At 38.7% G+C, this 27,673-nt stretch overlaps 1 protein-coding gene across 2 annotated transcripts in view; it reads right to left on the bottom strand.

Moving 5' to 3' along the window:
- Positions 1-6,671: 6,671 nt before the first annotated feature.
- Positions 6,672-27,673, bottom strand: part of FGD5 (FYVE, RhoGEF and PH domain containing 5) — a 64,935-nt gene continuing 43,933 nt past the window's right edge. Inside the window, exons 11-21 of one of the 2 annotated variants that reach the window (XM_030458371.1) lie at positions 26,515-26,586; positions 25,158-25,226; positions 20,835-20,918; positions 20,260-20,339; positions 16,773-16,872; positions 16,033-16,170; positions 14,876-14,978; positions 13,102-13,241; positions 11,261-11,389; positions 9,438-9,586; positions 6,672-8,756 (exon numbers count right to left, since the gene is read on the bottom strand). In XM_030458371.1, the coding sequence (XP_030314231.1) occupies positions 8,720-8,756; positions 9,438-9,586; positions 11,261-11,389; positions 13,102-13,241; positions 14,876-14,978; positions 16,033-16,170; positions 16,773-16,872; positions 20,260-20,339; positions 20,835-20,918; positions 25,158-25,226; positions 26,515-26,586 (1,101 nt within the window). In that variant the 3' untranslated portion in view covers positions 6,672-8,719. The remainder of the gene's footprint in view (positions 8,757-9,437; positions 9,587-11,260; positions 11,390-13,101; positions 13,242-14,875; positions 14,979-16,032; positions 16,171-16,772; positions 16,873-20,259; positions 20,340-20,834; positions 20,919-25,157; positions 25,227-26,514; positions 26,587-27,673) is intronic. The other variant, XM_030458372.1, reaches the window with a different exon arrangement.

Raw genomic sequence — 27,673 nt, forward strand, 5'->3', positions numbered from 1 at the left:
TCTATGTTTTTCTTTTTTCTCTAAGAACTGGCTATTGGGGGCCGAGGATATGAGAAATTAAGAACTATGTATTACTCTCACAAAACAATAACATTGAAGTACAAGACGTGTTTGCAGTACATGAATAAAGTGTTTAAAAATGTCTTGGGTGTTTGCTCACTACTGTAAAGTTAAATATATTTAAGAATTTTTAATTTTTCAAAATATGGACATGAGCATACCTTCAAACACTTTTTTTTTTTTTACTTAATAAAGCTATTAATGCATAAGTACATTTTTATAACACAGATACCTTTAGGGCTTTTCAGTATTCTCATTAATAGCCTTACGTAAAAGTAGGTTAGATCTGAGGGTAGGAATGTGCTTTCCCTTATATATATCATGGATAATGACTTGTGGGCTTTGTTTTCTTTTAAATAGAAGACTTGTAAAAAACCCACACTGTTTTAAAAGCGAAATAAACTAAGGTAACAAATGCTGTTAGTCTGGCTTTAAACTGTGAGATGTGCAATCTGTTGGATCATGGTTGTAAGCAAATGTAAAATTCATCTTTAGTTTTGTTCTGTATTTAATATTTGATAATTTTTTCATTAGAATCTTGATACATTTTTCATTTTTGTTTTCACACCAGTTATGTTTATGGTTAGGTAGTAAGGTATTGGAATCTTGTATTTGGAGAATTCTTTGATGACCTGGTATTTCTTGCCAATTCTTGCACACTTAAGTAATGGATTGTCTGCTGAATCAACCAGAGGAGAATCCCACCACGTATAAAGAAGCTTTTTAGAAGTTATTAGAGATAAAAGAAGAAAGAGATAAAGAAGATTTTTAGAGTTATCTTTAAGAGCACGAACATAATTTATAGAATGGAGAAGAAGTAGACAAGGTTGCTTTCAGTCTCAGTGGTGATGATTATTTAGAGCTCTTCAGGGAAACTGTTGTTTTTCCTGATAACAAAATATATTTTAAGTAAATTTGCTTCTGCTTACTAGAACATTCTCTTGCCCATACCTCTTAAAAGGGAGGTTCAGCATTTCTGTAGCTTTTGTCTGCTAACCTGTTCATTTCTGCTTTTCTCATCTCTGACAGGAGCAGTAAAATTTTACACTTTTTTTTCAGTGAGTGCATAGAGAAAGGCAGGATTTTTCAAGTACACCAAATAACTTTTCTAGGTGGTCATATCAGATGCAATGTGAAAATTTTGCTATGGGATGACATTGTACTTTTAAGTTTTCTTGCTTGGGCATTTTTGTCTGTTTACATCATTGTGCTTTTGAGCAGCATGATTTATTTATCTGTTAAAGCCTACGGGCTGAAATACTTTGAGACAAAGGATATTAGATCAGTGGTCTGAGCTGTTAAGGAAAGTTTTGTATAATTTTTAATGTTGCCAGTTACTTTGCATTGTTCTGTATGTTGCCAATGTCAGAAATGGCTGGAAGGTGATATATACAGAAATGTTTTAAAGGTCTATTTTTCCTCTGAGTGGCACTGGAAATGGAAATCCAGTAATAGAATTGCATGGCCTATTAAGCAAAGCCTGAAGGTACCCTGTTGAATGCTTTGCACAGATTTGAACATAAAACAAGTAAGATTGCTTAAGTGTTAATCCTTCAAGAATGTTCCAAGGTATACATTGATATTTCTGAGGATTCTGGGATGGTGGCAGGGAAGTGATTATAACTTAGAACTACATGCTTTCATAGTATTATGGTTTTATGAAAATAAAAATATTGATATTTCATAACTTCTAAGTGTGTCAGTCAGTGTTTAAAAATAGTGAACAAATTCTAAGTTCTGTCGTTGTCATGACCTAGATAGGGTATCTCAGGGAGACACAGATTGGACCCCCTTGCTTTCTGAACTTCTCGGAGAGCAAACTAGGTGTGGCTGGATCAAACCTTAGTGTAAGACCTGGCCCTAAAATAAGATGTAATTAGAGCTATGGAAGGAATAACTCATAAAAGCTGATACTTCGATTGTTATATATGCTCAAGCTGTGACAATACATGTATGTTCAAGCTGTGTAACCGGGGAAAAAAAATCTTGTAAGCCTTTTGTTACTAACGGATTTTAGGAGAGGCACGAGAAGAGAAGTTATAGGTCAGTAACCGAAAATCACCGGTCCTGGATCCAGCTTTGGGCCAGCCAACGGGGGAGGGCTGGCACCAGTGAAGCTCCCCAAGGCCACCATCACAGCTCTCACTTTCATCAGCCTGTTTGGCTTAATCGTTTCACAACGACGCGTTATTGTGATTGAGAGAGGTATCAGACTGAATAACGAGCAGACCTCCCTCCACCCCCTCCTCAATCCTTATCCCCATCGTTGTCTCCATATGCAAGCCGCTATTTCTGTGGGTTCCAGGCAATCCTTTGCTTGGCAGCCCTTTTGTTCCTTTGGAGGGCTCACAATGGTGTTTTCGATGCCACTTCTCAGGTTCTGACCGCTTTGTACTGCGCTCAGTAACTACTTGTGATTGTGAAAGACTGTTGGTTTTTATTATTATGCTTATTTTTTGGGTACCTCTAGAAGTAGCTGACTCAAACATACTTGTCTGTGCTTTAGTGAGACAAATGTCTTGCCTGTGTACTTATTTGAAGTTAATAAGTGAAACAGTTATTTTGCTGCAGTTCATGCTATCACATAAGTGAAATACAGAACTGTACTGTGCGGCCTTAGTTTGTTTAATAAGCAATATTGTAGTAGGTAATGCTGAACATTGCTAATTTTAAAATTTTTAATATATTTTCTTACACATACTTCGGAAAGAACATTAATAAAAAGTGCTTTGGATGCCCTTTTTGCCTTTATCTGTGACTGGAGAGAAACAAAACCAATAGAAAATGCTGGAGGTGAAAAAGTTCAAAGATAAGTGAAATACTCAGCAAGTGAACGTTAATAACTAGCCTGACTGCAAATACAAGAATTAAATCTGCCTACCGTCCTGTGGTGAGTCGGTCTTGGATTGCAGCCAGATGCTGACCCAGCCACTCACTTCTCCCTTAACTTGGGAAAGGGGCCATTCCCCAAGAAGGCAGAAAATAGGATGGAAGTACACGTAGGTATAAATAAAGATAGAAAAGTCACTTGCCACTTACTGTCAGGGACAAAACAGACTCGACTTGTGAAAAACTAATTAATTAGTTGCCAGTTAAAATAGATTTGGATGGTGAGAAAGCCACAAACCCACACCAAAGCTGCTCTTCCTGCCCCCTTTTGCCCGGTTCAGTTTCACACCATCCCTTCTGGCTACCATTCCCTCTCCCGCCCCGCCCTCAAGCCTCGTGCCTGGGGGGAGGGGAGTTCCCGTCAGTATAAACAGGTTCTGCCCCTGCCCTTCTCCCTCACACCTGGCCCTTACTGCTGCATGGGCTCCTCTCCATGGGCCGAGGTTCCTGTCAGGAGTGTGGGCTCGTCTCCACGGGCTGCGGTTCCTGTCAGAAGTCTGGGATCCTCTCTCCTTGGGCCGCGGTTTCTGTTTTATTGGACACGCGCCGTTCGTGTCAGAAAGTCTTAAACTGCTTCCAGACATAGTTGAGGAAGAATTTCAGTGGTGTGGTGATCTCCAAACTCTCCTGCTGGTAACGAGGACATTTTAATTATTCCCTTTTGTGCGAGAGTTGTCTCAGAAGAAAAAATTGGCTGCAGAGCGGACAGATCAGACGAGGTGGGTACAGACGCTGCGGAGGTTGCTGCTTGCCCAGGAAAACAGGTTGGATTCACCGCGGCCTAGAGGTGGGATTAAAGATCTTTGTGTGCACAGTTACAAGGAGGGGAGGATGTTTTAGATGTGCAAGGAGAGAACCATTGCAAAGCAATAGTGGTTTGTGAGAGTACCTTGGCATAGGCCAAACTTCTCTCGAGTCATGGTGGTCATGTTGGCATGAAAGGGATATAATAGACTATAAGAGGAGGTCAAAAGAAGAAGTACAAAATAAAAGCAGGATTTAAGGTTGCTCATGTGTTTTAAATATTTGGGATTTTCGGTATTGAGAGTTGTTTAGTTTTTTTCTAAGTTTTCATTGGAGGTGCTTAAAATTTTCCTGAATATCTCGAGGTCCAGTTTAAGAGCAAAGCCGGTATCTATCAGGGAGAATTCAACAGTTAAAACTGGCTGAGGAGGTTTTAACGGTATGAAATATTTGGTCTTGTCAATGCCACATTCAATTTAACTTTGTTTTTTCAGTGTTAGTAGATGATTTTTGAAGTTTGAGTCCTTGTTCAGGTCTGTGTATGGCTGGGTAGTGACCTCCATCCTGTGTTTTGTTTTTTTACCCCATAATTTCTCCTTCGTTGTCCCTTAGCAAAAGACTTACCTTGTCTGCTCTAGGCTTTGTCTGGGCTTTTGCGGAAAATCTTGCTTCATACCGACTTCTGAATAGTTTTACTGGTTTACTTGAAAATGCCATTAACTCGCCTAATGGTGTGCTGTTTTATTCTAGAGAGAGGGAAGAACGATGCCTTGCACTCAAAATGCTTGGGTGGCGGTTAGAATTAAATATTGCCAGTGCAGTGTGGACCGGTCCAGGGAGTAAAGTTTCATCTAAAAGTCTTTGTATCTTACCGCTTAAATGCTATTTGCATTTGTTGTTTCCGGAATGTGCAAGGACAAAGACGCAGTGGTGTCCGCATTCAACCTGTTGCATTTGCTTCTGACCTTCTCTCTGGTGTATCTGTGAACCTAAGTGCAGTCAGACTTAGTGTAAAGTAGTAGGCGACGTACTGCCCACGAAGGCAGTATGTTTCAAAGATACCGAGACCAGTGTGACTTCTCTCCATCTTGAAATGCCACAGTTGTAGTGTTACTGGACTTGCTTATTAATCAGGAGCTGGAGATGCAGCTGCTCTTTTCCACCATCTGATTGACAACATCCGAGCTCACCTGTTCCCTTTTTCTTGTGCATCAAGATGTTTGAGAGACTTAAAAGTAAAATTACTAAAAAGAAAATTGGTTCTGACCCAGCTCAAACCTGGACAGATCCTGCTTTAGTTACTGAGGTCATTGTGTAGAAGATACTGTGTGTGCATTCAGACATGTACGTGGTATTTTTATTTGATAGTGGCTTATAGATTTGTGAAAGTACAAGTGCACCACGTTTTTACTACAGCAAGCTGGTAATCTAAAATATTTGAGACAGAGGCAGGCAGTTGTAAGCAGCGAATTACAGCTGTGGTTGTTTTTGGACCAAAGAGAGGCAAAAAATTCTAGAAGGCATGCAGGAATATGGAAAATACCGGGTAACTTACGTCTCAGTGTAGTGTGGGAAAGTGTATGGTTCAGATCCAGCTGAAGTCTAGTGGCTGTGTACTTGCTGTACTTCCTTTGTTGTTTTGCTCTTTTGCTGCTCATGAGAAAACACTTGTTCATCTAAGAAGTCGTTGGTGTTCATCCTCTAATGGCTGTACTTTGAAGAAACATTTAGCAGAGAATAAGCTAAGAAGAGCTTTTTATTAAATAAATTTTATGTAGGAAAATTAATTTTTATTCATTGTATTTGTAAAAAGCAATCTTAAGAACAATATGCAACTGCTATGCATTCAGGACTGTAAAAAACAAGAGCAGTGCAAAATCTTAACCATTCTCCAAAATTCATCTGGAGTGACCTCTCAATATGACATACTGAATTGTTGCTACAGCACGACTGCTCTCTATAAGAACTGTTAGTACTGATAGAAAGTAATTCTAGTTCTTGTGGTGCTTTAAGATCACATTTGTCTGCTGGCAAGTACTGTAGTTAATAACGTGACATGCAGTATGTGAAATGAGAATATAGGCAACTAATAAGCAGTTAAAACTGACTTCTATTGTCTTTTAACTTCAGAGGAGCAATGAAATGACATAAAATTTAGTATTACAAGTAAAAAGACAAAAAATATCAGAGAAAATATATTCCAAGCCTTTCAAAAGCATATAGATTGGAAGGAAATTGCAACACTTACCTGGAAGAAACCAACTGAAATAATAAAAATAATGTCAAAACCTTGTAACTTAGTAATCATAATAATAATAATAATAATAAAGTGTAGGAAAGAATTGCAATTCTGTTTTGTGGGCACTGTTGTGTTTTCCTGGTGTTTGTTGTTATTCTGTGGAAAAGGAAAATAATCAAAATATTTGTGAAAAAAGTTCATTAAAGAATTTTTTTTATTTTTATTTTTAAAAATTAATTTTATTTTTCTTGTGTCTCTTTAAAAGGGATTTTAAACCTTCCTGGGGTTCTCGAAACTTGTCAAAACTTGTTGTCTAGGTGCTATGCAGAATGAAAGATCTCACTGTTTTTAATATATAGGAGTTTGTATGCTCTGTTCCCAAGTAACTTGTGAAGTTAGACTACTCTTAAGTGTAGCAGGTAGAAGGCTCACCAAGTGAGGAGGAATTATCTTTTCCCATCGCTGAGTATTGCTACTTTTTACCTTCACAAGCAGGAATATTTGCTGAAAATGGCTACAGACAAATCAGTCTTTGGCTTAAAACACTTAATCATAGCAATTAGGTCTAAATCCTGTTACTACCAGAAGGCCTCCAATGTCATCTTCTGATTTGGTGCTCCTCAGTTTGTCCGAGTATTGGTTAAAAGGCAAGTGTCTGCTAATAGTAACTGCAAAGCTGGAATCAAAGGTGGTGAAAATAACGTAAAGGAAAAGCCTGTAGAACTGCAGTTATGTTTTGCTTTTTTTATTTTTCCACATTACTTAAGACAATGTTTAATAGCACTGTATCTTATCTTTTACAACAAAATATTTTTATGTATTCATTTCTGGATTATAACTGAAAATTCCATACAACAGTCACTACATGTCAGCACCTAAATCCTCATAATACTGTTCTGTAGTGCAGTGTAGTAGCGTAGTATAGTGGAGTTCTGTTTTGTTTGGGACCTTGGTTAGAGATCTTACTTACTCTCTATTCAACATTCTCTTTATTTTTTTGTCTGCAAAATGTTTTTAAGAGGGGATAAATAGTTACAGTGTATTGGTAGGAAGGCCGTGGTTCTGACATGAAACAAGTAGTTAACATTGGTGTTCATCTGTTACATATAGCATACAGAAGTTTAACTTTCTTCATACTTTGTTTCTGTTTGCATATGGTTATCTATGAAACTATAAGACTTAACTGTATAAAAAAAATCCTCAAAACAACTTTATTTTTTTAGTGGTAGCTGTGGATATTTTTTTAAGGCTTTTTTTTCCCAGTATAAATTGAACTACCTTTATCATCTGATACACACTATAGACCTTAAAAAAATGGGCAATTCTAAACAGTTTGGTGGTGTCAAAGGTTCAGATATCTGTTAAGCTTCTTGAAGAAAATTAAAACAATGAAAGTCATAAAAATCCCCCTGCAATGTAGTTCAATGTAAGTAAATTCCTGAACATGGTATTTTTATACAAAGATATATTTTAATCGTAAATGCCATTCTATTCCTTAGTCAAAAGTTATGAGAAACATATGACACAAACCATTTTATTGCAATTATTAGAACACCACTTAGCAACCTTCTTTATAAAAACAAACCAAAACACTAAAACCATAATAAACATGAACAGACAAACAAAAAAAAGTAAAACCAACAGGAAAATAAAACCCCCAAACTCCAGAGATCTACATTCTCAGCTGGTATAGAGCAGCAGAGCATCTCTTTGAAGTAATACAGGCACTTGGCTGCTGAGAATCCAGCCCTGGAGATGTAGTGCACAACAGAAGTCTGATGTTCAATACATTTTAGTCACAGGAGTTCCAAAGCACTCCAGGAGAACAGGTTCAGTCAAGTGCATTTCAGCCCACCAGCATATTTCAAATGGTGTGCTGGTTATATTTTTCCTAACGAGAACAGCAGGAACAGCAGGAACTTTTAAAACAGACTTTTTAAATAGATGATAAAACTTATAACACTACTAGATAGACTAGTGTTAAACTGTAGGTTTATAATAAATTAAAAGTCACCTTTGGGTTTGAGCCTGTAGTATTTAGGTAAAAGTGATACAATTCAACATCTGGATTTGTAGAGCCGCTGGAGTGCATTTCTAAGTACTGCAATAGTATAAAATAAAACCCTTTAATATAAATTTTACAGCAGTCTATGTAAAATTATAAATTGATAGTAATTATCCTGGATCATAGCCAATTAAGTGTTGATAGTAAATTGAATGTGTTGTTTGTTCATTTTCTGTGGAAGCAATTTAGCTTATGCAGGGCATAATTTCATGTTGTCACATGTTAATGGATGAGTAATAAATCAGGCCCCAGAACTCCTTGGAAACATGAAAAAAGGAAGCTGTAGTTCAATAAAAACAATAAAGTGCTTTAAATGAGCATTTGTTGTTTATGACATTGTTTCTCATTTCATAGTAGACATCACAACCAACCCAGTGAAATATCATAGTAATCTAGAGTAAGTAAAACTGAGCCTGTTACTTATTGTAGCCAGTATTTCCATGTACTTTGTTGTCTTGATGTTAGACTTAGTCTGCTGTGGGACTGGAGGAGGAGAGGTTGAATTTACACAGACATCAAGACCACCATAAATATTCTCTACTTTAAAGATTCCATTTATAAAAATTTGGATGACAGAAGAAGCAAAAAAAAAACCAACAATCTTGTAAGAGTTCATATCCAGTGTACATAGCCACTTTGCCTGAAATACACTGTTCAGTTTTGTAAGAGAGAAATGTAATGAAGCCTTGAGAATTTATTCCAAGTCCATTGATTAACAGCTGCTATAATATGGACGCTTCCTCCATGGCTTCAATCCACCTAAAGAGGGCAGTAAACAAAAAAGTGTTATGTATAAAATTACATGCATTTTAAGAACATACATATTTTATGAACAAAGTCTGAATAGGACTGTATTTCCCATACCAGCTCTCTGAGTACTACTACTAGGATGTTTACCAGTGATTTATTGTAAAATGTCAAAGATGGTGTCTTAGAACAGAAAAGATGAAAACACTGAAATATGTGTAAAAGCAACAAAACCTTCCTGTAACTATAATTTCCTTCCTTGTGTGTCTTCAGGTGCTTCAGGCATCTATTATGAATTTCATTAGTATTTTATTTTGTGGAAGCAGGAGCATTAGAATGGGAAATATAAACAATTATTTGTTGATGGAAACTAAGACATAGATATATAGGACACACAAATCAGAAATTTTTGTAAACTAATCACATTTGACAGATGTCTAGACAGGACTCTTAAAACTTAGCCTTCTCTTTTACCTGTATGAGGGAGCATATCTCTTTCCTGAAGGAACTGAAAAGCACCAAGTACATTTTTTATGTTACCCACACCAGTTACATGCAAGTGGGCTTAAATCAACACTCTGAAAGCTGCTTATTTCCTCTCTTATGAAGGCATGCTGAGGTGAAGGAGAGGGAAAAGTACTACATAAGCTTTTGTACCTGTGTACTGGCTAGGGTGGAAGTATACCTCCATACCTCTGTGCTGAATCGTTGTCCTCTGCTCTGAAGCTATAAAAGAGAGTCTGCTTGTGGTAGAGATGGAAAACTGAATCTGTACTTCCTTCCTCATTTTCTGGGGCAATTGTGAAACCCAACAAAGGCAAACTTTCTGTGGCAACTTTGTCCTGAAAGCAAACAAGGAGTGAACCAAAATTTAGAGAGAAGGTTTGTCAAAGTTGAAGGGCTCTTTGTGCTAATGACAGAACCAAATAATGATAGAATCGCTCTCTGACAGGGCTTCAAAAGCAGTGCTGTGAATCTACTGCTGGACTGGTGGCTCTTACCAGTGCCTGCACATGTTTATCTAGTTCTAGTCCTGAACTTGAACAGCACCTCTGAAAGTCCAGTTCTTCATGATCATCCACATGGTAAAGAAGGTCAAATCACCCATTCTTTTAATGGATATCTTTGACACAATGGTCTAGGAAGCAAACCAGAGGTTACTGAGGGTATTGGGACAGTACAGCAACAGCTCTGAAAGCTGAGATTTGCTTCCAGTTATATTTTTTCAACCATTTTTATTTGCCAAGTGTAAATAGTAGTCTTCTGAGTACCTTGTAATTTCCTTTCATAGCACTAGCAACTCTTCCAAACCTGCACTGTCTCAAGCATCACATTTGCTTTCCAAACTGCACCTTTAAATATCTCAGCTGATAATGCAATTAATTGTTCATTTAGTCTCAAGGAAGATTTATGAATTTTGCTTTCCAGACACTTCTTTGTTCAAATTAAGGAAAACAATAAGGCTTAATCAAATTGCAGCTTAGCTGTTACCGATAGCTGTGGTTTTGGTCACTGTATTTAGGTAATGTTTTCTATATGTGTATGTTGCCTTTGCCTCTGCTTTTAAAAGCTAAATTGCAAACTGGGTATGCAAAGCGTAAATACCCATGCATTTCTTTTTCCCTTTTGTTGGACCAGAAACAATCACAAGGTTAGCAGAGGTAAGTGGATAGACTTTGAGGCTAATGGTTTTGAATTGTTGGCCAAATCATGAATTCTCTTGTGCCTCAATCTATGCTTCATGTGACCACCACAGCGATGATGTAAGTTTTAATAATAATTGATGTTGAAAAAGGGTTCTGAAGGGTTAAAGTACCAAATATTGCTACTGCAGCAGTTCCTGCATTGTGTCCTTTGTTCAGCGAAATGAACTTTTACAGTTCTGCTGATGAAATCTGTCAGTTATAACCAAACTTGATATCTGACCTAGTCCAAATTTATTTGTATTGCAGCTGTTCACAAAAGGGAGGAAATTAAAATAAGGTGCTAGGAAGAGACAAAACACATCAAAATTACCTAGTTAATCCCGATCTCCTTGGATGTAAGGAGAAGCTTAGGCATTATTCTTACCTCTGCAGTGTCTTCTCTCTTTCCCTGTTGGAACTAGCAGGACAAATTTTAACACTTGCAAAAATACAACATTCTTCTCCCCACCAGAAACAAATCATAGCACCATCTATCTGCAAAGTATCTGGCAGTTACCATGTGCACCAGAGAGCACCTAAGGACCTTGAAGTCTTTCGGTGTAAATATGTAGACTGAGGTTCAAAGTGGTTTACTATTTATAACAGAATGACTAGCAAGAAGTCAAATAATAAAGGGTAGTCTTTGAAGAGGGCAGCAGAGGGCCAGCTAGGGCTGTGACTGGGTCCCTCAGCTAAGGACCCTATCTCAGAAGATAGGCTGTTGTGAGAACTATTTACATCTTTCACATTTACTTACACTGCCTGTTGGGGGAGTAAAGAAAGGTGAACTAAAGAAAGTACAGGAAACTATAAAGTCAAATTGCACTGTACCTCGTTTGCTATGTACGTGTAGAGAACCTTGCCTTTGATAACAAACCACCGTTTCTTCCAGTGTCTTTTGCCTCTCTTACATCTGCTGAGGTAACCACTGATTGTAGCTCCCTCTCCTGAAGCTGCCACCTGGAGCAGGATAGGAGAAAACAGGATTTGTAACAGCAAAGGCTTTTTCCACTCCTGATCATGTATCAGGAGTGGAAAAATATCATGTGTATTTGTATCACACCAGACAACCAGGTTTATATCCATGAAACCACAAATAGAGCATTAAAAATAATGGGACAGAAAAAATATAAATATGGTATTATGGTTTCTTCTGACTGTTGGAAGATGTGTTAAGCTTAGTTCTTAGTAACTGAAAAATGTACAGTTGAGTTATTATTGAAGTCAGCGAGTTTACAGTTGTAGTCTTAGAAGCCACACTTGTCTCTTTCCCCATGCCTGGGTTGTTTTTTTTTTTTTTTTTTGTCTGCTGGGTTTTTTTGTGGGTTTTGCTTTTTTTATATTAAAAGTACATGCTTGGATGTACAGTATTTTGACTAAACACTTTTAAGGTGTGGGTATATTTAGAGCTTTGCAATAGTTTTATATCAATTTATGTTAATCACTTGGACTATGACTTGGTTTCATTTGTGAAACAAGATCTCTGAGAAGTTATCCCTCTCACTGATTTTGAAATCTAAGTGTTTAATGTTCTTAAAGATCCAAATTTTGAGTAAATAGAACTATACATTCACACAACACAGTAGTAAACTGCAGTAGTGGTAGATTTAGAAACGAAGGGCAGAGATTCAAAACTAACTTCTGTGGCACTGACAGAAGATTGAGCTGTAGCATAGGAGTGTTCTGTAGCAGAACTGGAAAGTTCTAGGACCTTGGTAAAGGAATGTTAAAAAAGTTAGGGAGCAATGATACTATGAAGCAGTTTATATTATTAAACATGTGCTGCCTCCTTGTGGATAGAAAGCCAATGCTTATTTTCTAATGGTGCTGAAATTTTGGCTGCCAGTTCTTTCAATATTGAACATATGTGTTGGTGATTTATATGGTTGTATCTTTGGCTCAGTAGCAGCTCAGAACAAATAACCCTCAAGAAATTCTAGTGTCTTGACTGTACAATGAGTTCTTCAAGATACAACCATAAACACCTCAGATGTCAGTGAGTGCTTCAGTTCAATGGGCACCTTTGCTACTTAGACTAATAAACATGACTGGCATCTTTTACCTTGAAAGAAAACAAATATAGCTGAAGAAATCCCAACGCTGTTAAAATTGATGGGAATTTTATTTGCTTACCTTGCTGGGAACAAGATTTTACCCACTTAATTTTAAATAGTTTAGTCTGAGCTGGAGGGAAAGTTCTGATTAAACATGTATGCTTCTGGATTGAATGCCTAGAACTAGAGTCTGTTCCCTAAGTAAGTGGTATTTTATTTCTGTTAAAGCAAGATTTTGGAAGTAAGTGTCTTTTCAAAAAAGGTAACAGGTCGACAATGTATCGTGCTCTTTTGATACTTTGTGATCCACCTTGGTGTACTGTCTAATACCTTGAAGTCAGCTTGGTTTTCTGAAGACTTCACAGGCTAATGAGCAAATTAAAGTACAGTGTTCTGATTGCATTTCTCAGAGGGACCAAGGAGCTTCTGTGGTATCTTCAGAGATCAGAGTATTTTTTATTTTAAACACTATTGTGAAAAACAGAAAAATATATGCATGATGAAAGTAGATCAAGGAATGGACTGATTGCGCACAGGATAAATTATAGATACAGCTACTGAAGTATGAGCACACGGATCTCTACGGTTCCTTGCCTTTCTCACAAAACTTGGTCCTACCTCCATAAGAGCAGAAGGGATCTTCTTCTGTTTCTTGAAGGATGAATAATGAATATTGTGGAAGACAGAGGAGAAGGCACTGCTTGAACACCTGGATGAAGTGAGTGAAGTTGGAGGGAAGCTCATACTTAGTGGCCGCTCTGCAAGATGAGGAAAATTAAGAAAAGGATGGGGAAAATGGATGAATTGGTACATACCAGACTAGGTGTAAGACAGACACAATACCCTAATGCAGATGACTAAGGGAAATGCAACGTGTTCCCCATAGCCAGTTTTCATTTTAGCTTTCCATTCAAATCACAATGTTAAGTCTGACAGTTAATGGGCAGATTTCATAGCACCCTATATTACTACTTGAAAGAAGCCTGCAAGAAAGTTAGCAAAGCATAAAATACAGCTTGTTTTATTCTAATTAGTAAAGTGCCTTCTCCACCTATCCTTTCTATGCTGTATAACACTTTTGCAAGATTCATTCATTAGTGGGGCATTATTTCTGTATGAACTCTGTTAGCCCCATTTGTCTGAGTTAATTATCTTCATTACCTCATGTTTGGCAACACGTTATCTGGAAGCTGTTAGTAAAGTATAGCATTGTTTTAGCAAAAATCTGAGTTTCCGCTTCTTGGACAGTGGCTTGGGGATACTTTTCCTGCTGTTGTAACAGCATCCATTCATGTGTTTACCTGGCCAGCATGAATTTCTTGAATCAGGATGGAAAAACCAAACTTCGTCTGTCCCCACATTTTTATCCTTGACAATATAATGTCATGTGTCATACTTGGAGAGATTGCATATATGAGTAGTTAGGCAATAATTATTTCCTGTTTGTTCTCTGTTCGTTTTTATATATCTATATATGTAACCCCTACCCTCCTGCCTTTTATCTTTCATTTCAATGTGTATTTAAATTAGAGAAGGAACTTAAGTAGTAGGACAATAATACAGAGTTCTAGTTAGGCAGTAGCTCCTCTGCTATGAATTCATGCTTTCTTCTGTAACCAGATTAATTCCCCATGTCAAAAAAAAAAATCCTTGACTGCATATTACCTGATATTTTCTTCTAGTATAAACGACAGTGAGAAACTGTAAAACCATTGTTTTACTTTATTGGATAATCCATTAGAAATTACAAGGAAGAGGTGTCACCTATAATTATGTCACAGACTAGAACAGTTGAGTTAAAGGCAACATGCAATGATCATCTAGTCAAACTGCCTAATTCAGAAATTAAAGCGTGTTAAGGGCATTGTCCAAATGTCTCTCAAATGCTGACAGGTGTGGGGCACTGACCACCCCTCTAGAAAGCCTTGTTCTAAAAGACGATCACTCTCCGGGTAAAGTGTTTCCTCTTGTCAAGTGAGAACCTCCCCTGATAAAGCTTTGAACCATCCCCAGGCATCCCATCACTGGATACCAGGGAGAAGAGATCAGCACCTTCCCCTCCACTTTTCCTCCTCAGAAAAGGAACTGCAGAGAGAAAAGTGGCCAGGGACTCCTTACTTCTCATCTCTCCAAACTAGGCAAGCCCCATGTTATCAGCTGCTCCTCAGAGGACATAGTTTTAACATAATTCTGGTTTATCAAAAGGCCAGAGAACCTGTCTTGCTGTTAGCATACATCCTGGCACTTCTGGGCCCTCAATACACGTGCCTCATGCTTGAAATGAGAAAACATTTTAAAAAAACACAAAATGGTAGGCAGATCTGATAGAGCCTCCTCATTTTACAGGCAAGAAATGAATTTTTCAGTTTTGCTAAGAATGAAAGACTCCTACCTCTTTTCTTAAATTCCACATAGCAGCTATCACAGACTTTAGCTGCTTGATCTTTGAGGTACTTCATAGGATACTTGTTTCTTGAACAGTTTCGACATACAATCTGTTCCAGCAAGGAGAGATGCATGTAAATATAATTTAAATTTATATATGCACATATAAAACACATTCTTTAAGCTAGTTGGAAGAGGAAGATTGATAGTGGACCAGATATGACTTTCTCCTAAAACTGTGGTAGTCAGGTCTGGCTGAAATGTGATTGCTGTAGATTTACAGTGTGGTAAGCCAAGTGGAATTGATAACTATTTGGTTGCACACCATTGCTGTGCCTATCTTCCCAGGAACTTCTTACACCTTCCCAACTAGTTATCACATACATAGTTAACTCTAGAATCACAGAAAGACCACTTTAATAGCATATCTGTTTTCATGCCTTTGTTAGTAGTAACATTGTTTTCTTAAATACGCTTGCCTTTTCCCGCTGTCCCTGTGTAGGTACAGACTGAATTGCTCTGTGGAATTGGAAAAAAGATGAAGTAAATGCTTTTCTATACTGGCATTTTGATACAAAAGGAAAAAAATGTCACTGAGACTAAACTGACAGCCTTGGGTTAAATCTCTAGGGTCAGTGATAAAAGTACAAAACCAGGAAAGCTTATAGATCTGCAAGGCTTCAGGGCAAAGTAGTAGTTCTTCAATGAAGCACAGAGGAAATGTTCCCTTTAGTCACTGACCAAACTGTGCTCTACTGCTGAGTATCTTCAGTTCTGGAAGATAATTTTACAAGCTGTTCCTAGGGCCAGGACATGGACTATGTGTCTGGGTCCAGAACAGCCTGTATTTTTAGTGTCTCGCTTCAGTGTCTCTAGTGCTAGCTGTATATCACATGTAATGGCTGGACTCAGCAACAGTTATTGTGTAAGCCTTCAACAATTAGCCTTCAGGAATTAAGTTGATCCTCAAAGGAAGGGTACTGTTTTAACTGGATATAATGACTACAGTCATTATAAGCCTAATTTAGCAAAGCACTAACAGGTTGTATGAGAAGTCAAATTCTGGTCTTGATATTGCTACAAGTTTGCAGAAGTTACTGCAGTGGCAGCCAGTGTCCTAGAGGTGTGAATAAAGCCTCTCTGAGAGTCTGGTGCAGCTCTTACCTTCCCACAGGCATGGCAGTGATGTCGCCTCAGAGTCAGGGTAAAGTCACAGCCACAGTTCATGCACATCATGACGTGAGACACAGGTACCAAAGTAGGAGGCCTCTCACCCAGTGGTATTCCAAGCCTTTCCCTTAGCTTAAAATCAAACAAGAACAAATGAAGAAGCACCCACACTTCAAAAGTCCAGTCAGCCCTGCTCTGTCACATAAAGTTCTCCTCTTATTTCAGTCTGCCTTCACCTGCTAAGATCCCAACATTTTCTAATTCCCAATGTACCTTGTAACCAGTGCATGGTACTGTTAAAGCCAGAGTCACAACAGATAATGATCAGGCACTGACATTCTTCCCCATCAGATAAGGATCTGATTATAGTTGCATATGCAATTGCATGTAAGAACATGATTGTAATATTAACAGCTTTTGAAAAGATATCCATAAAAGCTCTGTAGTTTTCAATCAAAAAGGTCTTGAGGTCTTTGTCATTACACTTTAGGATAGTTCTATGAGTGGGAAAAGAGTGAGTACAGAACACAGTAAAAGCGAAGATTAATTTACCCACACACAATCCAAATCTGATCTGTGCTTTCCATGGCTTATCTGAATACATGTAAACATCTTCAGAAAATATTTTCACTGTTCCTATTTCTTGGAATGCACCACACTGCAGTATTTTTCTCTCTCTTTCTCTCCTGTCCCTCTTCCCCTTTCAATCATTGAAAGTCTTGGCCTCCTTTTACCTCCACGCTGCTGTGGAAAGTTGAAGTGTTGTGAGCTTTGTCATCCTCTGGGATGTGTCTGCTGATGCAGTTGTACCAGTCATCCCTTTCTGAGCAAGAGCTGTGGAAGGAAATAAAGCAGAGCAGTCAATGCCATGCACAACACAGGGTGAAACAAAGTTTTATGAGTGTTGCTTTTCTCCCCTATTGCATTGAACTGGTAATTTTCTGAACTGGAACAAAATTGACTGTTAGACATACTCATCAGGATGATTAGTGTAGATCCATGATTAGGACTGTAACTCATGAGGAACTAAATGCCCAGAAAATTTTTCATAGTAGTCTCTGACTTAGCTTTAAGCTGCTGAATCCTAGATCACAGAGGGAGGACAGTATGAAATACCTCTTCATCATGTCTAAGTTCTTAGACCCTTAGGAGCATGTAGTTTTGGCATGGGTTGCTCAAAGTAAGCATGTTTATATATATATATCTATCTTAGAGTTATTAGGTGATCTATGTAAATGTTGGGAAATGCATAAGACTGACACCCATGGTAGAGGTGTGAATGCTTTCATTTTCCATTAGCTCCATAGCACAAAATCTCCAGTCACTTGGCAAGAGGCCAGGACTGTAATTTGGGAAGAAAGTTCTGTGTTCCCTCTAGTTGTAGTTATGCATGGAGGGCAGTAGGAAGTAATTCTCTAGATTGGCCCCCAGATATGCCCCCTTTGCGCAAGGCAAAACAGGAGCACTTTGATCTTCTTTGCCAGTCTAGCTATCCCAGGAAAGCCACAGGGATCTTTGTGCCTGTTACTTCCCAGATGCATTTGCTCTGTTGCAGACATAAGCTGTCCTGCCTGTGTTAGCTGGTTTTCCTGCTATGACTTCAAATGCTGTTCTTCCTGTCCATCTGAAACTGTGCACAGCTGTAGCTGTTCCCAGCATCCGTCACAGGAGCAACTGTGACTCAGTGTGGTCTCCCCTCCCCGAGTCCTACCAGCCATTCACATTAAAGCTACCCGCTAGACTTTGTTATAAAAATCAGCAGTGGCATCGTTGCCAGCTGTTGTTCAGCTGTGATTTCCTCACATTTCCTCATGAAGGCCACCAAACAAGACATCTGAGAACAATTTGTTTTTTGTGGTCTTAAAAAAATTAAAAAGGACAAAAAGAGAGGAAATGCCAGATTTAATCAATGATCTCTGGCTTAGCATCCCTCTGCACCCTGAACATAAGCCCTCATCTAAAACACTGGTCTCTGTAAAATTAACAAGCTTGTAGCAGAAACAGAAGCAGAAACTCTGACCCAGTGTATCTACTGCATATAGGCTGACCTCTGCAAGCCAAGGAGCTATGTATGTTGCAGGCGATCATCTCTGGGAAGAGTCACTACTGGTCAGTCCTTACCACTAGCAAAAGTCCTGTCAAATTACACTTTCTAAGAAATGTGAAGATACCTGTATCTTCCAAATAAGTGGTGTTCACAGCCTGCAAAACAGTAAAAGAACTCGACTTCAGCCCTCCTCTTACTAGTTATTTCTTGTAAATTCTGTTAATTTGAGAATTCTGATTTTAAAACCAAAGGAAATCATGGCCCATGTAGTGATGTAAATTAAAACCACTTTATGAAAGATAGGCAAGAGGGACAATCTGCTATTAAAAGCGTGATATATAACTGGTCCCTATAACCTTCACTCCATTAAGCTTATCAAGGCAGTGATCTTAGGTTAATTAGTGTCTGAATGTGGGAATAACACCGGTCTACCTCTTACTAAGATAAATCACATCAGTTGGAAATAGCCTATTCTGAATTAACTATTTCATAGAACTCCATGAAGGCTCAGAGGAATTTTTGCTGAACCACTGAGATTTAAAAAAGCTTGGACCTTGATTCACCATTGCCACACTGGTTCTGTGATACTGGGAATGCCTGAAGCATTCTGGTACTTTTCTGTCTTTTGTGCTCCTTTTGGCAAGAAGGCTAAGGTTATTAAGCAGTGGGGTTAGAAGAGCATGCTGTCCCATCAATCTCTCATCACCATTGCTAATCAGTACAAGAAAGAGAGGAAAAATTGTTCATGTGTGACTTATGGCAGATCTATCCCAGAATGATCAGCACAAGGAAGGGAAAGGGGCTCTGTCCCAGTGCTCTGATAAACCCCAGTGCCCATCTGGATGTTATCTAAGAAGGGTGGCCTTAGTCTCAGGCCTTGGCTCTGCCTGCTAGCAAAGAAACACAGCTCACTGTGGTCTCGTATGCTTTGTTTAGGCTAACTAAGCACAGGCTTGATAAGAGTACAAAAGGCAAAGAAACCACATCATAATACAAGTAGAACATCCCAGGCTTCTCACTAGAGGTGCAAACTTCAGTTGCCCTGAATGAAGGGGACATGCAGCAGTTATTTCCCCTGTGAAAACCAGAAGGGTGTTTAACATCCTGCTTTTGTAACTGTCAGCAGGTAACTATATATTCTGTGGGCTGTGGTGAGTATGCAGCTGTAAGAAAATCTTAGGTATTTTCTCATTTGCTAGTTACAAAAGGAAATAGACAAAAGGGCTCTAACAGGTATATGAGCACTGCTGTCAGATGACAAGTGCTCTGGGAAGGGCAGAAGCTCCAAACTCTGATTCTCAATAAGAAAGTCTTCTATTAAACTCTGTAATTTAGGGAAGTCTGCTGTGTTTCCAGCAATGCTGTAGATGGAGACTGATGATGGGAAAGTCAGTGCTTAAAAGCGTTGAAGACCTTGTCATTTGGTAGACTTAATGATAACCACTTCTAGTGTGCTATGTCTTTTGTAGTGAACTACACCTGAAAATCTAGCCACCCACCTTTCTTCTGTAGCTCTAGGTAAATTTGCAGTATTTTTTTGGGTTAGAAGCTTTAAAAAATACAGTACACTGCTATCTTCTGATAAGAAACCGACCTACAATCTCTTTCTGACAATAGCTGGTGATCCTAATTCCCAGTTGCTATCAGTACAACGCTACACAAAGTCATTAATGAAATTCCTTTAATTAGAAAGACCCGTGAGTTTCCCAGTAAAGTTTCATTTTGGCTGTCATTCAAGCACTATTAAATGCTTTTGTATCTCTTGCATTACCTATTACCTAATAAGTATTTTCTCCAGCAGTTCTGTGAACTAGTGGTATGATATGTAACGTGAACTTTAAAAATGGAAATGTAACATACTCTTTGTGTCACAGGGCAAAAAGGGTGAAAAATAGTGGAAAGGACCCAGGCTCCTTAGTAACAGGTTTTCTTTCTTTAAGATGTATCAGGAGGTGACTTCTAGTCTTTACTTGGTGTGTGAGTTGAATTAGTTTATGAGATTTGCATTTATAATTAATATCTTCATTGTCTAATCAAGCACTCAGCCGTTGTCTGTCACAATAACACAGACTGAAAATGACTTGAAAAAGAATAAGACACAAGTAAAGTCTTGGGTATTGTAGTCTACATCTCTAGAATATAACACCCTATGCCATGGTTGTTGGGGACAGTACCTTGCTGACAGGGTCAGGCAGTATTCATCATATTCAATCTTCAGGATGTTTTGGGCTTTTTCTGTCACTGGGCAGCTGACCTAGAAATAAATGCCACGATAATGAATGTGGTTAAACTGTTTATAACCCATGCACCATAGAAATCTCAATGCATATAGATCTGTGAAGTAAATTTTGAGTGGCAGAGGCTGAAAATCAGGCAGACCAAGCCCAGGTACATGCATTGTAGGGCACGACCATGTATTGGCCAGAGACATGAAGAGAGGGTTGGACAAAATGGGATTATAAATCTTTTTTGACTCCAGTTTTATGGTCAGATGGTAAAGCTGATTTTGGCTTTTGTATTATTTATGCAGGCTGAATAAGGTTGTACTAAGTCACAACCTTATATATGGTATTTTTTATGTTTGCTTTGTATGATTTTTCCTTCTGTCTCCTTTAAGAGTCAAGGGCATTCCCCAATAAAAGTTCCATCCCCTATTTCCCATTGCTGAGTATGAGATATAAACCAGCAAAACACTTAACAGCCCAGTATACAGCTTTAATTCCAGCCTGTAGTATAGATAAGGCAATACCTTCATGCCTGACACAGCCAAGGTGTTTTTCAGTCGGTACTTGCCATCCTTCTGAGGATATGTGTACAGCAGAACATCATTCATCTATATGAAGAGAAAGACAAAATCAATAATTCACAATATGGCTTGCAGCCCTGACCATTACTCCAGGGAGGGCATACCCAGACCAAGCAATAACTTGATGAACTGCTTGGACTGTTACTAAAGACAGGCCCAGGCCACACAGATGATATCAGGAGCTGCATTTCCACAAAACTCTGGGGAGTCTATAGCCAAGACTTTGATTTCTTCCCATTTCTAACTGTTGCTAATGGCTACACAAGTAGATAATAAGCTCTTTTTAATTAAGCTTGGTTGCAACAGCTGCTTATTCTAGGGGCAATGCCATGTTCATGTTGGCAAGGCATGCTCTACATTTACTATGTGGAAATACAAAAAAATATAAACTGCCCAGGATGCTGCAGCTCCTGACTGTCTCAGGGTACCCCTGACAGTGAAGCTGCAGTGAGGCCAGGGATAGGAGCTGGGCTTCACAGTCTTACATTTTCTGAGTAAAAATGATGTGGATGTCAGGAGAGCTGCTGCTGTCTGGAGGAATGATTCAAGGAGGAATGGTCTGGATATCTGAAAGTGGTAACTGTATCTACTGCTAGTAAAACTAACCTAGACATCTGACAGCTTTGCTGAGTCTGTGGACTGCAGCAGAGACCAGGGAAGGGTAAAAATGAGAAACATTTTTCATTTTACAAGGAAAAAATATCTGCACCTTAACACCCCAAATATTTCCATAGTTCTCACAGTTTCTTGTAGAATGCATGTTTTTCAAACAGCTGCATACTGACTGGGATCAGATTTTTTTTTCTTTTTCTTTTTTTCTTTTTTCCCTTTCTTTTTTCCCTTTCTTTTTTCCCTTTCTTTTTTTCCCTTTTCTTTTTTCCCTTTCTTTTTTTCCCTTTTCTTTTTTTCCCTTTTCTTTTTTTCCCTTTTCTTTTTTTCCCTTTTCTTTTTTCCCTTTTCTTTTTTTCCCTTTTCTTTTTTCCCTTTTCTTTTTTTCCCTTTTCTTTTTTTCCCTTTTCTTTTTTCCCTTTTCTTTTTTTCCCTTTTCTTTTTTTCCCTTTTCTTTTTTCCCTTTCTTTTTTTCCCTTTTCTTTTTTTCCCTTTTCTTTTTTCCTTTCTTTCTTTTCTTTCTTTTCTTTTCTTTTCTTTCTTTCTTTTCTTTTCTTTCTTTTCTTTTCTTTTTCTTTCTTTCTTTTCTTTTTCTTTTCTTTCTTTTCTTTTTCTTTCTTTCTTTTCTTTTTCTTTCTTTTCTTTCTTTTCTTTCTTTTCTTTTCTTCTTTTCTTTTCTTTTTCTTTTCTTTTCTTTTCTTTTCTTTCTTTCTTTTCTTTTTCTTTCTTTTCTTTTCTTTTTCTTTCTTTTCTTTTCTTTTTCTTTCTTTCTTTTCTTTTTCTTTCTTTTCTTTCTTTTCTTTTCTTTTTTTTTTTGACTACTTCTATTTTTCCCCTTTATTTTTATATTCTGTTGTGATGGGAACCCAGTAACACCAGAGGCCAGTGCAAGTTTTCCAGCTTGCAGTGTCCAGACTTACTGATCCAAAGTTTATCTGTGCCTTGATGAACTGCTGGCATCCATATGTAATGTGCTTTCTGTCTAAAAGCTCCAACCATGTGTTTGGTTTTTGTGAATGTTTTAAAAGGTAGTTCATTATGAACCCTCTGTTCTACTCCAAGTGTGTGTTAAACATTCCCTGAGTGTCAGTGGAGCAGCCTGAACATGTGCTGGGGCTGCATTTCCCAGGCTCTGAGTCCAAAACCTATACTCCATCTCTGCCAACTAAAGCAGTAGACAGTGTCCCATTTGATGGCAGCTTCCTGCACCCCACTTGCAACACAAGCAGCCTTTGTAGAGAAATTCTTGGAAGAGTGAGACAAGAGACAGTGTCTAAGTTGCAGAGTATTCTGGTTGAGGGGCAGTGAGGGGACCTTCCAGTGTCAGCAGCCCATACTGTGCTGCAGAGGCCCCAACATCCTTGTAAACAGACACTGCACTCAGGAAACAGGCGCACAGCAAAACTCATCAAACATCCTGCCAGGAAACACCAGATTCAACAATACCATCAGCTTGCACAAACCAACCAGCTCAAATAACTTCATGATTCACACAACATATACCCACAGGAACATACACACATCAAAAGCCCCTAAAAGCATGACTGAGGCACTCATGTCTGTATTGGCATTGACATGGAATGCTTCTTGTGGGCAGAGAACAAACACGTACTCTACCGAAACACATCCTGAATGCACAAACCAAATGGGGTCTGGCACACACCCAATTTTTATAGCATGTTATAACTACAGGTTTGTTTGGTGGATTCATCACCTTGGATGTGTAGAGGTTAAAGGCTCAGGTATTAAGTATCTAGTCTTCCACTGAAATGTTTGTTAATGCAGGATTTGGCTGTTACAAAAAAGTATTGGCAGTGATGGTTCGCAAGGCCTTTAAGACTGATGCAATTAATATCATGTATGCCAAGATGAAAATACCTTGCAGTGGCTATGCCATAGTTGTCTTAATGTATCCACAGGCTAAATAGTCCTTTAAGCAATGCATGAATGGTGGTCTGGTGAGTGGTGGTGGCACAGCAGAGAATCCACAGCATTAGCAGTTGCAAGCAGATAATGCAAAACCATTCTGTTGTAAGTGCAGGAATTACCATATCCCCCAGTGATGGGCTTTTCTGCAGTTTCACCCTATGTGGCATTGCCCTGCAGCCTCTGAGGATCTTTCAGGGTAGAAGAGACTGGGTAAAAAAAATGAACTCAAAGGCAGGTATTTGTCAGTAGGCTTCCAACTCTTTCCAAGGTCCAGTCACCCCTGCCCTGCACCAACAGGAGACATTATACAGGAAGCCCAAGGTGGCTGGAAGTGTAGTGTATTAGAGGCAGATGTGTCCCTTGTTCCTGAAAGTGGCACCATGGTTTAGTCTAGCCCCACTACATACTTAGCATGCCAGCACCTTTGTTCACATTTTCCTTTCTGATTTAAAGGAAGAAAAAAATGCTGTTTCTGAATACTGTGAGCATCTATTATCAACAGGACATTGGCTACTGTAATGTCTCCAGCTGCCAAAAGACACTTCTTTCTTTGCAGTTAACATCTGGGTTTGAGCAGCTGAACTCTCCCCAGGAATCAAAAATAGTTCTTAAACTAGAAAGTGCAAGAAATAAGTTTCTGAGCTTTCTTTGTTCCAGCCTCTTGAGATCTTGACGCTGATACAACCATTTTGGACTCACTTGATCTGAAGTTTAAATTACTATCCTTTCAATGTTTATTACTGACCCAATTTCTGATCTTCTTTTAAAATTATTTTTGTCAGTTGTAATAGCTAGGTTTGTGATACTTCAGTATTTGCCATAGTAGTGGGTTATGATGGTAGTTACGAACACACTGCCAGACAAATTGTTGCTACCTTCTTGGAATTTGGTCCCATCTTTACCCCAAAGTCTAAAATGTTTTTATAACACTAGTCAGAGGCATTTGTTACAGAAGCGAGATCAGTAAGGATGAAGATATCATCTATTATGAAGTGGTCATTAGTAGGCTTCAGAGTTACTACTGTTAAGAACACCTTCTTAAGACCAGCTCCTGGAGATTCTGGCAGGGCCATTTTTCCCTAAGCTGAAACAAAGTAATGATTTTCACATTTACTGCTGTTGTTACAGTCAATTGATGCTGACTCAGTAAAACAATACTGCAGCTATGCCATATTTAATGATTTGGGTGAAATCCATCACTTTCAGTACATGAAAGTCTGAATTTTCACAGGCGCCATCAGATAAGTGCAGTGCCATGCCAGCACTGTGTCCTCTCCAGTCTGGTCTTTGATTATGACTGGATCGATGAACAAAGAGGCAAAGAAGCTCATGTGTCCACTCATACAGGATTAGGAAGTATTAGTAAATAGGGAAAAATGAGAAGTATTTATGTATTAATGTATACATTAAGTATTAAATGTATATATTAGTAGTATATTAGCAATAAGCTATCTCTCCTCCTCACAGTGGTCCCAGGGTGAAAATCTGTCAGCACTTTCAGAGGCCACAGCAAAGACATGGTTAAGGCATATAATCCATTTATTTTAAAGTAATACTGCAAACAGTACTTTAATGTCAATAGCAGCAGTAATATTCAGTTCTTTATGTTTTTTTTCTGGTAAGGAGCTCTAAAGAATTTTTCAAGCATTAACAGGCAGGTAAAAAACTTGTAGGACACGTGTTAGTTTCCCCTTCATAACGACAGCAAAGGATTAAAAGAAATCTTACCAAGAACAAATGCCGAGGGTGCCTATTTTTGCCTGAGACTTTCATCAGTGTTCCTTCTTTAACGAAGATCTGAAGGAGAAAACAGCAGATTGTAATCCTGACGCTTTTTGTAATGACTCTTACTGAGAAAGGAGTATTACTCCTGGGGAAGGAGCTTCTCTAACTGCTTTTCCCAGCACAGGAAGAGAAAGAACTTTAAAGATAACTTTTTGCTTTTAGGCTTACTCCTTATGATCTCGCTTGGTGTCTGCCTGGTTTAGCCCTGCTAAAAATCTTTATCTTTCACAATCCTCCAAAAAAGACCAAAAAGAAAAACTGCATGCACATAATGATGCCTTCATATATAATCTATAGAAGTTTGCAAACACAATTCTTTGTTGGTTCGTACTGTTACTATGTGTGTATATACGACTATGTATGTGAGCAACATACTAGAACTTGATTGCAGTAACATTTGGAGAGCTCCAGAATAACTGATAGACTTCAGTGGATTAACAGTTTTCTGATCTGGTGTAGTTTTTCTCTCTAGAACAATTTATCATCAAAGAGATCAATCCTGCAAATTCTGTATGATGGGCTTTGCAGAATTCAATAAAGCGTTACCTGGCAAGGGCACATAAGAATGTTGATGTTGGAGAAAAATAGAGCTTGACTGCAGTATTTGGCTGATAAGGATTCTTGTGCTATGAATATACATGCCTTGATAATTGGCATCACTAGTTTTGCTAAAGATACTGGTGAACTACAGGACAATGTAGGATTGTACAACTCAAGAAAGATAACATTTGAAGTCTGGAGGCAGGCTGAAGCTGAGGAAACTGGACAGGTTTGAAAGTCAGGAGACATTTGCATTTTATGTGGGTGGTAAGACAGAGCTATACACTCTTCCACATTTCTGTTCAAGTGTTGTATTAAAAATTATGTCTTGCATTGAAGGCACCACTGGGGAATGGTGAGAACAAAAATTTGAAAACAGCCAAATAAAACTCTAAGCCTGTCCAGGCTGCAAGCAATTCCTGCTAGTGTTACAGCCTTTCAACAGGAACATACAGGGAGGAGAACAGCAACTCCATCAAAAAATCCTGCACCTGGGGGACTGAGGACCAGTGGAGTGAAAAGTCAAATGGCGGCTCTGTGTAAAAGCAGGGGCAATGCCTGTCTCTCCCAGCCTAATGCTCTCAGTGCATCTCTCTTCACTGCCAGAGTGATGAGTTTTCACACAAACCATCTAACTCCCGCTCTTATCACAGTAGCTCAGTAATCAACACCTGTAGACCTCTGAAACATGGCCATCTGCAAAGAGATGTCTGTCTGGATACAATGCCCTTATCAGCACAGGTCTGCCTGCAGCACTCACCCTTCCTGGCTGGAGGAGGCCACTCTGCCCTCTCACACTGTGCTGAATGTGTACCAGCTTCTGCAAGTTTTCCTGGGGGAGAGAAACAGTGTTTAGGAGGCTGTTGGTAAGACAAGTAGGCAAACCTTTCTTCACCCCTCGTCACTGTTTTATTTCCTAAAAGTGTTATTACAGCACAAAGTTGTCTTCCAGCCTTGCAGGTTTTTTAAAACCTCATAACCTGCCTTAAGATCTGCTGTGGCTTCCTGCAGTCCTAATACCTCTGATACTTCAGTTCACCTTCAAAAGGTCCTGGTAACTCCATACAGGACTTACACATAGACCCCTTTGCTGACTTTCTTGCTCTGGACACTTATAAACTGTAAGCAGTGACCAAGTACAGTATCTGCTCCAAAGTGATGTGTTACTGACATGACATGAGCAATCAAAAGCATGCTTTGACACTACAAGACTGTTGCTAGGATTATATGGAGGTTTATGTTCTGCGATAATGAACTAATGGCTTTGCAACAGGAGATTTAGAAAGTTAACTAGGAAGCACGCAATGAAGCTGCATCTCTCTTTTGATGCTTTGCAAAAATCATAAAAGTTCATTGTCAAACTCTGATACTACTAACTGCCTACCTGACCTTCAAATACAGACAGGAGGTACTGGCATGTGGCATGAACTTACCTATGAAGATGGTAAATAAGATTGATCTAACTAAGCCTATGCTCTCATATAAATGCAGTGATGAATTTGGATGAATATACAAAGGAGGATGGAAAATGTCTGTACCTCTGCAATACTGTTACAGTTTTTTTCAAGTCCCCTTCCGTTTAGCAGGTCAGGCTGCTAAAACCAAGGCTTGTACGAAGGATTCAGCTGTGTTTTTATCAATTTGAGTAGAATGGGCTGCACAGCAGCATTGTCATCACTGAAAAAAATTAGTCATCACTCTAAAAATTAGGAAGTCTGTTGCCTCAATTAGCTGTTGTATCCTAAATCCTCAGTTACACACTCAGATAAACTACAGACTAAGGGCCATGTTTGATACAGCTTCATGATCTGGCAGCCTTTAACTAGCTACAGTTTTCTGCCGTGACAGATAATGGTCCGTTTTCCTGTGCTCCATTGACTAGCATGAACATACCCCTGGGCTTAATCAGCCTGGAGGGG

The sequence above is a fragment of the Calypte anna genome, chromosome 12 (assembly GCF_003957555.1).
Source record: "Calypte anna isolate BGI_N300 chromosome 12, bCalAnn1_v1.p, whole genome shotgun sequence".
NCBI lineage: Eukaryota > Metazoa > Chordata > Aves > Apodiformes > Trochilidae > Calypte > Calypte anna.